This window comes from Lepidochelys kempii, chromosome 11 (genome assembly GCF_965140285.1).
Source record: "Lepidochelys kempii isolate rLepKem1 chromosome 11, rLepKem1.hap1, whole genome shotgun sequence".
Lineage (NCBI taxonomy): Eukaryota > Metazoa > Chordata > Testudines > Cheloniidae > Lepidochelys > Lepidochelys kempii.
The window spans coordinates 10,917,058-10,932,814 of record NC_136390.1 but is presented as its reverse complement, the minus strand read 5'-3'; the positions used below and the strand labels follow the sequence as shown (position 1 = coordinate 10,932,814).

The 15,757-nt window shown below is 41.2% G+C and overlaps 1 protein-coding gene across 4 annotated transcripts in view; it reads right to left on the bottom strand.

Moving 5' to 3' along the window:
* Nucleotides 1-286: 286 nt before the first annotated feature.
* PDIA5 (protein disulfide isomerase family A member 5) overlaps nt 287-15,757 on the bottom strand; it is a 129,952-nt gene continuing 114,481 nt past the window's right edge. For all 4 annotated transcript variants that reach the window (XM_073305109.1, XM_073305112.1, XM_073305110.1 and 1 more), the window contains 3 exons: nt 14,574-14,644; nt 6,218-6,352; nt 287-1,465 (listed from right to left, as the gene is read on the bottom strand). In XM_073305109.1, the coding sequence (XP_073161210.1) occupies nt 1,385-1,465; nt 6,218-6,352; nt 14,574-14,644 (287 nt within the window). In that variant the 3' untranslated portion in view covers nt 287-1,384. The remainder of the gene's footprint in view (nt 1,466-6,217; nt 6,353-14,573; nt 14,645-15,757) is intronic.

Genomic DNA, 15,757 nt, shown 5'->3' with positions numbered 1-15,757 from the left:
TCAGGTCCAAGTGATGGTTCTCCATTTAATTAGGATGCTATGTCAACTTGCAGCTCAATGTCACCAGAGGGTGTGAAATGTGAGACTTAGTGCCACAAAGGATACACTAAAAAACAATCTATAAGAGCTAAACGATGGGCTTGCCCCTTACTCATCAGACAGGAAATGACCCTTGTTCATGGAACCTGCAGTGGCTTTTGCTTTCTTGTCACCAGCTCTTACGGGTGCTAGTTACATAGCACATTGCCTGAAAGAGCTGCAAAACAAGGCTGATTCACGATTAAAACATTTTCAAATTTTTTTTATTGATTTATTTTTAGGTCAAAATGAATTTTAAAAAACTCGTCCTATGAAGACATAACCTCCGGATGAATGTAACTTTGTAGCATGAACAGCACAAGCACAAATTTTTAACATGCTCGCTGTAGTGATGCTATATTTGTTTACAGTGATTTACAGTCTTTAACATGACTGCTAAAGAAATAGTTTTAATGCTATAACTCCATTTTTAAATTGTTATTTAATAAACATATGGACAAGCATTTGGAATGTACACAAATCATGTTGTATGTAATTTTTGCATATCAAAAATATTACACATCTGTCAGACATACAATCAAATATACTGCTTTTCAATATGCATTTCATATGGCCTAAACATAAAAAGACAAACAGCCTACATTTGCTCCCGTATTTACAGGGGCATTTGATGACACAAATGCTGAAAAATGAGACTGATTCTGAACTTAATCTATGCTGTGCTGATTTTTGACAACTTTGTTTAAAATGACTCAATACATTCTATAAAGCTATGTAAACAGTTCCGGTACAGCGGATTAAAAATCAAATCAGTTAGATCTGGAATGGTCAATGCTAGTGTCTTCATTAACTCAATTTCCCTATTTATCCCTGAGCAGCTTAAAATTGTTCCCCCAAACATCTCTGAAGAACATGCAAAACTGCATTTGAACTGATTTTTATGTTTCTCAAAAGTCCCATTTTCCTCCACCGATTTAAAAAAAAAGTTATTACATGAATCGTAATACACTTCCAAAAAAAATGCAGAATCACCGTATCAAACATCTTCACCTACAGACACACTACAGATTACAAAAATATTTGTATTTTTTTGCATAGGAGTGTTGATGGGCATATTCTCACATCATGAGAAAATGCTAGTTTTTAAACAGAATATGGCAACAATCTGTTTTCCTTTAAAAAATCAAGTAGTTTCACTTTATTTCAAAATTGTACAAAATGGCCATGGCTGTTATTTTTTATTTTTTTTAAGTCTCTGTCTTCAGAATATGTGAAATCTCAGGCGCAGTAACAGTGGACCTGGGACCATTCACAGTGCAGTGGAAAACATCTTTTGAGGCAGAAATTACAGTTCATCCTTCTTCTTCCCTACCCTTTCATGGTCTCTTTCTCTAAGGGTTCGCATGAAACTGGCAAATCCAGACTCCTGTATTTAAAGAAAGAAAAATGTTGGTCAAATTTTTAAAATAAGACACCAAAACAATGTTTCAAGACTCCCAACACCAAGGAATGGGTATGTATGTGGAATGTGGACTAGAGAACAGAGTCGTTGCTTCTGTACTGTCTGATCACAACGATGTGCTGGGGCAGGGCTCCGCCAATGAAGTGGAAAAGGAAATATCCACAGAGGCTTTCCAGGGGTGGCCAACCTGCGGCTCCGGAGCCCCATGCGGCTCTTCAGAAGTTAACATGCGGCTCCTTGTCTAGGCACCGACTCCGGGGCTGGAGCTACAGGCGCCAACTTTCCAATGTGCCGGGGGGGGGGCCCACTGCTCAACCCCTGGCTCTGCCACAGGCCCCGCCCCCTCCCTGAGCCTGCCACATGCCCTCATTCCTCCCCTCCCCAGAGCCTCCTACATGCCATGAAACAGCTGATCGGGCGGGGGAGGCGCTGATCAGTGGGGCTGCCGGTGGGTGGGAGGCACTGGGAGAGGCGGGAGCTGATGCAGGGCTGCTGACATATTACTGTGGCTTTTTGGCAATGTCCATTGGTAAATTCTGGCTCCTTCTCAGGCCTAGGTTGGCCACCCCTGCTTTAGACTCATCAAGTCTCTCATGAAAAACTGGCAGTGGGAAGGGGAGAAAGAATACAGAAGGCAACGATGTAATGGAAGAGACAGGGCAGGGAGCTTCTCACAAATTTTGTCAATGCTTTTACATTAATAAACTCTGAAACATACATTAGTGCCATATTAATATGCTGTATGCACCACTTCAAAACTAGCTAGTAGACATGTGATTGCCACCCAGGAGCACAGAGATTTGTCACAATTCTTTATTCCATGATATTGCTCAGCATTGGTTGTCTCAAGGGCTCTCTCTTAGACCTTAGATCACAACTGACTCCACATGGGCATGAAGTGCCATACATGAATGTAAGGGACTTGCTCACACAGAATCAGTTACTAGACTGGGCCCTGGTTAACAAAAGGTGGTTCTTTGTGCAACCCAGGGAATTAATTTACAAGTAAAGGTTTCTTTGGCAGAGTCAGGAACAGAATACAGGCTTCCTGACTCCCAGTGCCTTCCTCTAACTGCTAGAACTCCTTTGCAAGATAGGAGGCTATCGGCCAAGATTCTTCAACCTTTGACACAGAAAAGGAATCCAGGATCGCGGTAATTTTTGAAGTGTTTTACTGCTTTAGTAACAACATCCTTTGCTATCATATTGCAACAAACCCGTAACTCTATGTACTTCATGGTTGTCACTTTGCTGCATGCTATGTCTATTCAGGACTTCATAATGGCAGCAGGGACAGAAATCACATTCTCCAGCTCCAAAAGCAGATGGCCATGCCATCAAACTAAAGGAGAATCTCCAGTACTTGTTCAAAATAGAGAGACACTGTAGAGTAATTCTAACTCTATCCAATAGTCAGTTGTACACAAACACACTAGCTAGAACATTTTCCAACAATTGGACAATGTCTCCCTTAAGTCAGGTGATTCTAGAGCTGGAATCCTTTCCTTTATAAATCTCATAAGAACAGCCACACAGGGTCAGAGCAATGGTCCATCTAGCCTAGTATCCTGTCTTCCAACAGTGACCAATGCCAGGTGCTTCATCAAGTGATCCATCCCTTGTCGTCCATTCCCAGCTTCTGACAAACAGAGGCTATGGACTCTTCAGACATGGTTGTGCATCCCTGTCCATCCTGGCTAATAGCCATTGATGGACCTATCCCCCTTGAATTTATTTTGTTCTTTTTTGAGCCCTGTTATAGTCTTGGCCTTCACAACATCCTCTGGCAAAGAGTTCCATAGGTTGACTGTGCATTGTGGGAAGAAATACTTCCTGTTTGTTTGTTTTAAACCTGTTGCCTGTTAATTTCATTTTGTGACTCCCTAATTCTTGTATTGTGAGAAGGAGTAAATACCACTTGCTTATTTACTTTCTCCACACCAATTTTATAGACCTCTATCATATCTCTCCTTAGTTGTTTATTTTCCAAGCTGAAAAGTCCCATCTGCTATTTTCTTGCCCAGTCCCCCAGTTTTGTGAGATCCTTTTCTATCTCTTCGCAGTCTGTTTGGGACTTAACTATCTTGAGTAGTTTTGTATCATCTGCAAATTTTGCCACCTCACTGTTTACCCCTTTTTCCAAATCTTTTATGAATATGTTGAATAGGACTGGGCCCAGTTCAGACCCCTGGGGAACACCATTATTTACCTCTCTCCATTCTGAAAACAGACCATTTATTCCTATCCTTTATTTCCTATCTTTTAACCAGTTACTGATCCAGGAGAGGACCTTCCCTCTTATCCCATGACAGCTTATTTTGCTTAAGAGCCTTTGTTGAGGCACCCTGTCAAAGGCTTTCTGAAACTCTACGTACACTATATCCACTGGATCACCCTTGTCCACATCCTTCTTGACCCCCTCAAAGAATTCTAGTAGATTGGTGAGGCATGATTTCTCCTTACAAAAACCATGTTGACTCTTCCCCAACAAATCATGTTCATCTACGTGTCTAATAATACTGTTTTTTACTACAGTTTCAACCAATTTGCCTAATACTGAAGTTAGGCTTACTGGCCTCTAATTGCCAGAATCGTCTCTGGAGCCTTTTTTAAAAATCGATATCACATTAGCTATCCTTCAGTCATCTGGTACCAAAGCTGATTTAAATGATAGGTTACATACCACCATTAATAGTTCTGCAATTTTACATTTGAGTTCCTTCAGAACTCTTGGGGGAATACCATTTGGTCCTGGTGACTTATTACTGTTTATCAATTTGTTCCAAGCTCACCTCTAATGACACCTCAGTCTGGGACAGTTCCTCAGATTTGTCACCAAAAAAGAATAGCTTATGTTTGGGAATCTCCCTCACATTCTCAGCCATGAAGACTGATGTAAAGAATTAATTTGGTTTCTCCACAATGATCTTATCTTCCTTGAATGCTCCTTTAGCATCTTGATCGTCCAGTGGCCCACTGGCTGTTTAGCAAGCTTCCTGCTTCTGATGTACTTTTTAAAAAATTGCTAGTACTTTGAGTCTTTGGCTAGCTGTTTTTCAAAAAAAAAAAATTAGGCCTTTCTAATTATATTTTTACATTTCACTTGCCAGAGTTTATGCTCCTTTCTAATTTCCTCAATACCATTTAAGTTCCAATTCTTAAAGGATGCCTTTTTGCATCTAACGGCTTTTTACACTTTGTTGTTTAGCCACGGTGGCACTTTTCTGGTTCTCTTACTATGTTTTTTTAATTTGGGGTATACATTTAAATTGAGCCTCTATTATGGTTTCTTTAAAAAATTTCCATGCAGCTTGCAGGGATTTCACTTTTGGCACTGTACCTTTTAATTTCTGTTTAACTAAATTCCTCATTTTTGTGTCGTTCCCTTTTCGGAAATTAAATGCTGCCACGGAGATCCTGGACTTCAGTCTCTTACCTAGCTGCCTAAATTTGGCCTCCGAGATCTCTCACCTATCTTTCCCTATGTTCTTGGTACCCACGTGTACCATGACCACCAGCTCGTCCTCAGCACTACACGTAAGTCTGTATAGATTTCTCGAGAGATCTGCAACCTTCACACCCAGCAGGCAAGTCACCATATGGATCTCCTGGTCATCGCAAACCCAGCTATCTGTGTTTCTAATGGTCGTCCCCCATGACTATTACCTGTCTCTTCCTAATAACTGGAGTTCCCTCCCCCGGAGAGGTATCCTCCGTGCGAGAGGATACCATGACATCATCTGAAAGGAGGGTCCCAACTATGGGATTGTTTCCCTCTGCTCCAGTTTGATGTTTTCCTTCCCGGAGACTTTCATCCTCCTTAAGAATACAGAGGCTCTATTACTCTATATTTTCAAGGTTTATAACAGCAACACTTCCAGGGCCAGGCATTTCCCTGCCAATAATCATTGGCTGGGTTGAGGACACCTACGTTTTCTCCTTAGTCCTTTATTTCCTCTACGCAGTCATTAATTTTCAAGAAATGATCTCTCCCTAGGCTATTATGACTGAAAAGATACAAACCAAACAGCCAGTAGATTGCTCTGTCACTTCTACTCATTTTATAAACCCAGAAAAGTGTTGCACCATATCTGCACCTAGCTGTCAGGGTGTATGATCAACTGTATGTAACACCATGGGAAAGTGGAACCAGCCATGAGCTAGGAACCAACTGTTCACTCCTGAAACTCGGGTTAGAATCCGATTTAATGAAAACAAGTGATTTGGTCCCCTTCTACTCTAAGGACGGTTTTGTCCACATCACAAAACCAACGATCAGTCATGATTTGGCAGACTCATAGACTTAAAACATTTGGGGTATGGCAAGTCCAGATTCAGATGCACTAGTAGAGCTGAGTGGAGCAATTTTCACATCACCTGCCAACTCTGGGACTGATTCTACTTAATACAATTCATTCCCCATTTTCATTAGTACTACATCTACCCACAGACTTTTTATTAAACAGAAAGACATTAAATTCACTCCAGATTTCCCCAAATAGACCAAACAAGTTCCAGTTCACAAGTGCGTATGGGTGTGGTACACAGTGATTCAGCCCAGTGAATTACTGATGGGAGCAGAAAAGTTAAAGCCTTTTGCAATACACTGAAAGTTTACCCTGTCCTGTTCATTTACAACAAAAATGGAAAGACACAAGTCATTCCTCTCCCCATTGCGGTTATTTTTTTTAAATTGCAACCTGTTCTTATACTTACCCCTCTCTCTCCGTTATATTTTTCTACAAACTTCCCATAGTTGTAATAGTTAAAGGTCGGGTAACCATCCACACCTTCCTGTTTACACAGATCATGGTTCTGTTCTTTGGCACAGTCCACTGCAGCATAGGCTATCTGAAATACAAAAGGAACAGCACATAAGAGATGAAAAACCATAACTGTCTGCTGTTTCAAATAGCGGCACCTTTAGTGGGTGAGAAATTGAAGAGGTGTACACCCTCTGCTGTTGCAGCCTATGTGTGTCTGGAATAGGAACCACCACTTGTACCAAAATATGCAATGCTTTTATAATCTCCAGAGATGGGGAGAACGTTGGCTTGCACAACCCTTAGGTAAGACGTGAACTCTGTTCTCTAGGGGTGCAGCAATTCATTGTGCTGGCTAGAACTGTAGCTCTTAAACTTCATTAATTAGGACTACTTGGCTGCAAGTGCTAATAGGGTAAGAAAACCATCTTTGTTATCCCTAAATATACTACTGTATCTGGCTGGCTGCAACGTCTTCTTCCCTCTTTAGTTTAGTCAGAGAAAAGTTTATATAGAAAGATGGTGCAATGTTTATTAATTCATACAAGTGTAAAGGGCATTAATGATGTATGCGCAAAGCAGCTGTAACAATCCTCACCCCGTTCCCAGGTTAAGTGAGATGTGGGTGTAGTGGGTAGGGCACCAGAGTCAGATGACCTAGGATTTAATCCTGGCTCCGTTACTCATCTTCTGTGTGCCTTTAGGTAAGTTGCCTTACTCCTCTGCCACCCTTTGTCTGTCTTGTAGTTTGGACTGCAAGCTGTTTGGAGTAAGGAGTGTTATGAGTACATACAGTGCCTAGCACCATGGAGTTCTGATCTCGGGTAAGGTCCCTAGACGCTACAAACAACAGTAATAGCCAGAAAGAGTGACCAGCATGGCAACTCTCTGCTGATCTACTATAGACTGGCTTCGTCCCTCTTTACGAGCTCTCTCTGTAAGCAGGCAACTTAGGAGCCAGAGTATGTCGTCCCACACTAAACAGGGTTCACGGCTACTTTACCACCCTGCGTCCTATCACTGGGAACCTGACTCTGAGAGGTACTAAGAACCAGCACTTCCCACTGGCTGCAGTGGGAGTTATGGATGCATCTCAGGATCAGGCCTTTTTTTAAAATGTTCAGCTGCAGCTCTTTTGGAAAATGGACTTTACTTACACTGGCCCAATCCCACTGTTACTACATATACATAGCACCACCTGCAGAAGTTATTCTGAAGTTCTATTGCAATTTACACACACTTACCTTTACAATTCCATTATGCATTTGCTGGAGACTGGGAGGGTTACACAGTGTTAAATCTATGCTACACAAAAGCCAACCAATTAGAGATGAGATTATTGTGACTACTGGCTACAGTGTTTCAAAGCTAATTTAATACCAGGTGCCTTTTAACTTTAACTTTCCATTCCACTGGCCTACTCCAAGCAATCTGAGCAAAATACCTTTTATTTGCCTGATGTCTGTGCTTCTGATGCCCTGTACACCCATAATTAAAGATCACTTACTATGCACTATGTCTTTTATTTGTTTGGTGAGGCAGTCAAAACTACATCAACTGATCTCAACATCTGGGCAGCAATTAAAGAAACTGGAAAATCTATCTTGGGTTTTATTGTTGTTCTGGATTTGAGATCCTCATAAAACAATGGCTTAGAAAGATCAAACTCGACTGTATTCTCAGATGAAAACTGCTACCTCAATGCAGAATATCACTTCTTTATTTGTGTGTTAAAACAAGAAAACCATTAAAGTGGCCTTAAAGATCAAGGATTCCTGAAGACTATTTAAATAAAAGAATAAAAATCACTAATACATTCTGGTTGTTTTTGAACAACAGACAGAACTCACAATGAATTAGGGCCACTAAAGACAAATGTTAAGAATAATCTGCAGCAAGAACTCTTCATCTATTTTTCTGTCAGGTATTTATACATTAAAAGGCATATTAAAAGAGCATTATTTAGGTTGCATGTCAAATAGTTGAAGAGAAAAGCCAGATTTATGGTTGTGCAAGCTTATTACTGCCTCTTTGTGCAACCATTCTGTGCAATAAAATGAGGCAGGAGTCCTGTGGAAAAATGTTGTATCTGACCATGTAATTAAAGACTATATCATAATGTACATGCAAGAGGGCAGAATTAAAGTTGCATGGGCAACCGTAGACCTGGTATTTCCTATCTCTGGAGTTCTTGAGTTTGCAGCCTTAATGTTCTTTTACTGAAGTTTCATATGTAATTTCCTAATTGGTTTTTTTTAAGAAAAAAGGCAAAAACAAGTTCTATTAGGTGCAACTGTAACAATCTCTCTATTGTGCATCAAACTGAGTTTGAATCCTAAACCCTCAGCATTGTAGCACAGACTGCCTCTACTTGCTACATTAGCTGGCAGCAGGAGAAAGCTGTGATTCAGAGGCAAGGGGGTGCAGTGGAGGGAAATGTGCTGGTGAGGCCATATGTTGCGTCAAAGGGTGGTGGTGGTGCTCCATCTCTCTCCCCCCCCCCCTTTCCATGGAGAGCTGGGAGCTATTACTCCTTGTGATGTCCCCGGATGTGGCCGGGGGGAAGGCGGGGGCAGGGACTCGGGCACAGGGGCATCTGCTGTGCAACACGTTATGCACTTTAGAAATCACAAGCTGACAGAGCGCGTTACTCCGCTGCGTAGACAAGCCCTAGTACATTACTATACTTAGCGTCATTGTTTTCTTCAGGGGAACCGCTTCCCAACAGAACTGTGAAACAATTTTCTATTCTAGAGTGATGTTACAATTTAAAAAAAAACATGCATGTGTTAAATGGGTGTGTGGGAAAGAGACAATGGAATCTCCTTTCCTTTCAGGAAATTGTTCCCCTTCTGTTTTTCATTTCAACAGTCATTGTAAGATGATGTAAAATATCTTCCTTTGGTAGCAGTTGCTCTCCTGTTAAAATATGTACCGCCACGCACAGGTTTATTGATTCAAGCAAATAAATCTCTGCGGGAGCTAATATCGACTTTTTGTTATGAAAATGGAAGTGAATAACTGAATATTGATTGGAGGAAGGAATGATATGGGACAGACTTATTTCAAAAAATAAATTAGGGATAAAATTTCAGTGTGCAAAAGAATGGTACTAAGCATCTGGCTTTACAGAATAGTCAACGACAGGTGACAAATATGATTATAAAAAAAAAAGTCTGTTGTTGCCAAGTGACTTAAAGGTTTTGATAATACATCTGAATTAGACAGGGACCCATTCTTCCCTATGTTTACTGTACAAAGTTTTATTTATGTAACTCCAAAATACAATACACCCCATTGAGGTTAGCCACAATTCACTCGCTGTTCTCCACGAGAATCAGTTTGCAAGAGAAGAAAAATCTTTAGTTACCATGATGTACAGCACCAACATTACCATGAGTCTTTTTTTCTTTTCTTTTTTTAAATTCAAGACATGCTTGAATCTCCAAAGTATTAGTTTCTTGTTTCCTTAGTGCATTTGTATCCCAATTTCATCACACAGAATTTTCTTGGATTAGGACCTGAAAGTGTCATTCAGCCTAAAAACTGTGACTGCCAAAAATAGCATGGTGGAGTTCCATATTGAGATTCATTAAGTCTCACTGATTTCTAAAGGTTCTGCAGACCACAGCAGATCTTCCTTCAGTGACAGCTGTGCAATCCCAATTTCTTCAGATTTTGCCCTCAATGACAACCCACTGTTACCTGACTTGTGTTCTGCTTTATATAGATGCATAAGAGTACAAGTGTGTTCAAATATATAAGTAATTCCAAAGAGGCTTGCCCAAATAGCAGCACCTTTTGCAGAATTCTGGATATTTCTTACTTTGGGGGCATGGAAAAAAATCAAGAGATTTCCTCCACGAATTTCAGATCAGAGCACCATAACTCAATTCATTCCTGCTGAACTTTGGACTCAGCTTTTTGGGGCTCAGCTGAAAATGAGCCTGCGGACTTCTAAAGGTTTCACTGGAGTCCCTAAGAGTCTCTAGAGTACTGACTGAACAAATCTTCATGCTCCTCCATCTGTTCAGCAAAGGGACAACTGTCACACTTGCAGCTCTTCAGCATCTGTTGGTGAGCCGGAAGGTATGAACGGTCTCTGCTGAAAGCATCCATGAAGAGAGCTGCAGATACAAGTTTAGGCCTAGGGTTCTCTCCTGGCAAGTCAAGGTCATAGCTCCCCAGGCAGCTGAAAACAAGAAGGTCCCAGGACCCAGGTTTAATATTTTTAAAGTACCTGACAGTAATATTTTGTCAGCTGGTGAAAAGCAAAAAGTGACTTGCAACTGGCAGAGAATGAAGGAGTGAGGGCTTTGCAATGGGGGATGTCTCATTGGGCCTAGCAGAGTTGGTTGCATAAGAACCCTTCCACAAGTTACCCTGAATGCTGTACAGTCAAGATGTGCTCAGCATCTCTAGACTTCTCTCCTCAGTGGCCTGCTCTTACCAGTACTCCAAAGACACTAAAGCAAGTGAAGGCGCAGGGGCCGTGGGTGGTATGCCAGGGCCAGAGCCAGATATTTCCAGATCTATCCTCTGTAATGCATAGACACACTGGACCAGCACATCAGCTGGATATTTCTGCTGAAGTAATCAGCAATGAGACAACCAATGAAAAGTTAATATTTGAGGCCAAATTTTGAAATGGTGACCTTCATTTCTGTGCATGTGACTTTGCATGCACAGATGATGGGCTTTGCATGTGCAAATTCTGTTGTTAGTGCACAAGTATTATGCAACTGAAAAGTGCACACCAACAGATTGAGTTCTCTTTGGAAAAAATCTGGCCTGTTATGGATCTTCAAAATTATTGATACCAGTCACACCTCCGAGCAGTCTGTTTTCTGTCTCTCTACAAACTTGGGAGAGCTCTGTCAGTTGACCCTTTTGGATATTTTTTGCGACCATAAGGCCTGGAATCTTTTGTTCCTTTAATTTAAAAAGTTAAAATTTTCCAGAAGCCAAGGGGCCACCCTTATTGAAAAGTCCATGAGAATTTAACAGAAAATGATAACATTTGAACCATCTGTTAGCATTGAACCTCTTCCTGCTACAGAATCCTATAGGACAACAGTTTAAAAAATAGAGACAGCTTAATTATTTTCTATTACATTCTGTACATTTTTAAGATTAATACCTTTGCTCCTTATTTTTGGAGTAACGTCTACTGAACACTTTTGGTTTAATCCCTATTTAATTCCATAGGGTCACAGTTCAACAAAACATTTGAGGATGTGTGTAACTTTAAACACAGGAGTTGTCTCATTGAAGTTAGTGGGGACAGTCACATGCTTAAGTCCTTTGCTGGATCAAGGCCCTATGTCTTTTCTATAAGGGTACCAACAGGCAGCAAGAAACATCTTGGTAGCATATGGGTTGCGCATGACTGAAGAGGGTTCCCCAACATGATCAATCCTTAGCACTTTCATGAATTAACAAGGGGAACGAAGCTGTTTTTGCTGCGTGCCTACCTTTTGGAAACTGTACAAACCTCAATATTCTCTATTGGATCTTCTGTTCCACCTCATTACATTTTATACCTCTGCAGTTCAGCCTTAAATGCCCTCAGCTGAAATAAAGAGTTGCAGCCATCAATCATTGTCTCCGGGGCTTTGAGTCCTTTCACAGCCGCCTGCAGTTGTGAATCAAAACCTTCAGATGTTTGCATTCAGCACAACCATGATACATGCTAAATTGTGATCAGATGTTTTATTAATACATCCGGATAAGCAACTCTCACATTGTTTTGTACATTCACTTAATAATTCCTAGATGGAATAAAATTGCAGGGAGCTTAGGAAAGAAAGGCCTGTCTCAGAGCTAGCAGAAGGTGGTGAGAAAAATGACACATTTTTAGAATTCTTGAAAACAAACCAGTAACCACAAGGCAACACGTTGCAAAAGTTCCAGCAGCAGGGGAATTGAGAGCGGTGTGCCACTAAATGCTGCTACATGCCACCTGAACCCAAGGGCATAACACCACCATTCTAATTCCATCCGTAAGCAAGACAAGAGAGCAATTTGCCTCTCTACAGTTCATCACATGTAGTTCATAGATTGACTAAATGCCCTCCATAGAAACTCCTCCCCTTTCCCAGCATGTGCGCACACAGATGCACCCACAGTTGATTGAGGTGTCTCCAATATCTGTAAAGTCTAAATGGCAAGAGGTTTCAAAGCTAGCCCTTAATTTCCTGGTAAATCCCCCAAGCCATTTCCACATTAATGGAAAAAAGGTGCTGGGTTGCAAAGACCGGAAAGAAATAAAGGGAACTAAAAACAAACCAAAAAGGGTTTTTTTAAATAGCATCTTTCATATAAACCATATCCTGAAACACGTTACAGATCACAGAGACAAGAGAGAGACTGACGTTGTGCTAACAAAGGAGAAATGATAGGGACCAACAGTACAAGCCTTTGCTTATATGAGCCAATAAGGCGACTGTATTTGTGTGAGCAAGGACTGCCCACGTTGCTAAAGGTTTGATAGATCTGACACAAATTGCAATTTCCCAGTTTATGGATTAAGGATGGAGTTTTCAACAGCCTGGGACTTGTGCTCCCAAGAGACATCAATTGGGTTGTCTTGTAAATCACTTAGGCTCTTTTGATAATCCCCTGTGCGTTTCTGCCCAGAGTCAGGATATGTCTACACTACAGCCACTACGGTGCACAGCTCCAGCGCTCCACCTGTGCCGCTGACGGGCCACAGCATAAATGCTCCTGACGCTGATGCAAAGAGTGTTTCTGTCGGTATAATTAATCCACCTCTTTGAAAGGTGGTATTTGGGTTGATGGAAGAATTCTTCTGTTGACCCAACTGCGTCTACACCAGGGGTTAGATTGACATGTCAAACAGGGAGCAAAATTTTTCAATGCTCTGAACTATGTAGTCGGGTCAAACTAATATTTAGGTTAGCCCAGACCTCAAACACACACACTTCTTCCTATAAAAAGAAAAGGAGTACTTGTGGCACCTTAGAGACTAACCAATTTATTTGAGCATAAGCTTTCGTGAGCTACAGCTCACTTCATCGGATGCATACTGTGGAAACTGCAGAAGACATTATATACACAGAGACCATGAAACAATACCTCCTCCCACCCCACTCTCCTGCTGGTAATAGCTTATCTAAAGTGATCACTCTCCTTACAATGTGTATGATAATCAAGTTGGGCCATTTCCAGCACAAATCCAGGTTTTCTCACCCTCCGCCCCACCCCACACAAACTCACTCTCCTGCTGGTAATAGGCCATCCAAAGTGACCACTCTCCTTACAATGTGTATGAAAATCAAGGTGGCGTAAGGAGAGTGGTCAGTTTGGATGAGCTATTACCAGCAGGAGAGTGAGTTTGTGTGGGGTGGGGCGGAGGGTGAGAAAACCTGGATTTGTGCTGCAAATGGCCCAACTTGATTATCATACACATTGTAGGGAGAGTGGTCACTTTGGATAAGCTATTACCAGCAGGAGAGTGAGTTTATGTGTGTGTGTTTTTCGGGAGGGGGTGTGTGTGAGAAAACCTGGATTTGTGCTGGAAATGGCCCACCTTGATTTTCATACACATTGTAAGGAGAGTGGTCACTTTGGATAAGCTATTACCAGCAGGAGAGTGAGTTGGGGGGGGGGGGGAAAGAGGGTGAGAAAACCTGGATTTGTGCTGGAAAAGGCCCAACTTGATTATCATACACATTGTAAGGAGAGTGATCACTTTAGATAAGCTATTACCAGCAGGAGAGTGGGGTGGGAGGAGGTATTGTTTCATGGTCTCTGTGTATATAATGTCTTCTGCAGTTTCCACAGTATGCATCCGATGAAGTGAGCTGTAGCTCACGAAAGCTTATGCTCAAATAAATTGGTTAGTCTCTAAGGTGCCACAAGTACTCCTTTTCTTTTTGCGAATACAGACTAACACGGCTGTTACTCTGAAACTTCTTCCTATGTCCACCCCACTAATTATAACAAGACTGTAAGGAAGGGTGAACAAGAAAATGTTTAAAATAATCTATTTCTCATTTGTAAAAATTCAGAGTTACAACATGACTTAATAGGGAAGATTTCACCAAAGAAGAATTAAAAGGGAAAAAATAAAGAAAAATCAGAAAGAAGGTTAAAAGTTCAATTCAGTTTGGCAAAAAAAAAAAAAAAAGACCTCCAAGATGCACACACATTTTATAACTGATTAACTTGTTCAACAGCATTCTTCTGCACAAGCCTTATCATTAAATGAACTGGATCAAGCTTGTTAAGTGAAAAGGTGGCAGAGGCACTTTAAACACCTCAGAAACTATTAAAAAATGGGTTACCTTTCGATCTTCTTTAAAGAGTTCTGCAGCCGTTGTGAAATGTGGGATGGAATTTTTACAGTGTGGACACCCTGTGCGGCATGGGAAGAAAAGGAAAAAAAATGTGTCAAATTCATTGCAGAACAGGACATTAAGGCAACTGAAAGACAAGCCTGTAGGTAAATTAAGAATCAGCATTTAAAAGAAAAAACATTATAGACGAGAGGTTCTCAAACTCTGAGCCCAGGAACTTGGTGGTATGGGGAGTGATTGCTGGGCAGATGGCCTCCAGTTCAGGAAAGTATCCAAGTTTAGGAGAGAACTTAAATATCTGCATAAGTCCCAATAAGCATGTGCTTAAATGTTGTTCAGGGATGGACTGAAGCTTAAGCGCCTTCCTGAATTGGAACCATAGCGCAAGGGTCTCCTCCTTATCTCCAGTTGCTTTAAATAGCATTAAAAGACATCTATAAACAAATTAAAGATTTTCATATTATTCTGTTTTCAAATATGTAATTAGCGTAGTTGCCACAGGGATGTTATGTGATTGACAATGGGAGGACTAGAGGTGGAGGCAGTTGTGAATAGGAGGAGAGGTGGTCTGTATGCTTGAAAATTGGAAGGGAGGTGTCAATGAGACAATCTAGGTATTAAACATCAAGCCCACACTTTGAAAGTTCTAGAGCCACACCCTGGGGGTGGCAGTGAAGTACGTCAGTACACAAGCTCTTCACTTCTGGAGGACAGACCTCCAATTTGCATTAAGATTACAAATTCTTGCTTTTCCATAGTTTCCTCCCATTTGCTCACACAGCAAACACCAGGCAATTTGAAAGGATGAGCAGCCTCTGCTCAAGAGTGGGATAGGACTGAAGGAAAAAAAACCTACACACAGGAAGGCTATGCAGTGTATTGGCAAAACTTTGTGGGGAAGATTGGCCTATTCATGCCGGTATCATAGCAGTGTCAAACTAGAGGCTAGTTAGTTCCTCACTTACGTGGACAAAAATTTCATTCATATTTTACAAAAAAGCAAACCGGGGAAGGAAGATCTGCCCTTTTCATTAGAGAGCTGCTTCAGATTTTAACTGTCTCAATTCAGCAGCTCCATATATAGTCTGTGATGAACCTGAGGTACTCTCAAATACTTGGCCTAAATTAGATAAATCTGTGTGACCAAAAGTAACTAAATATCTGCAGTGAAC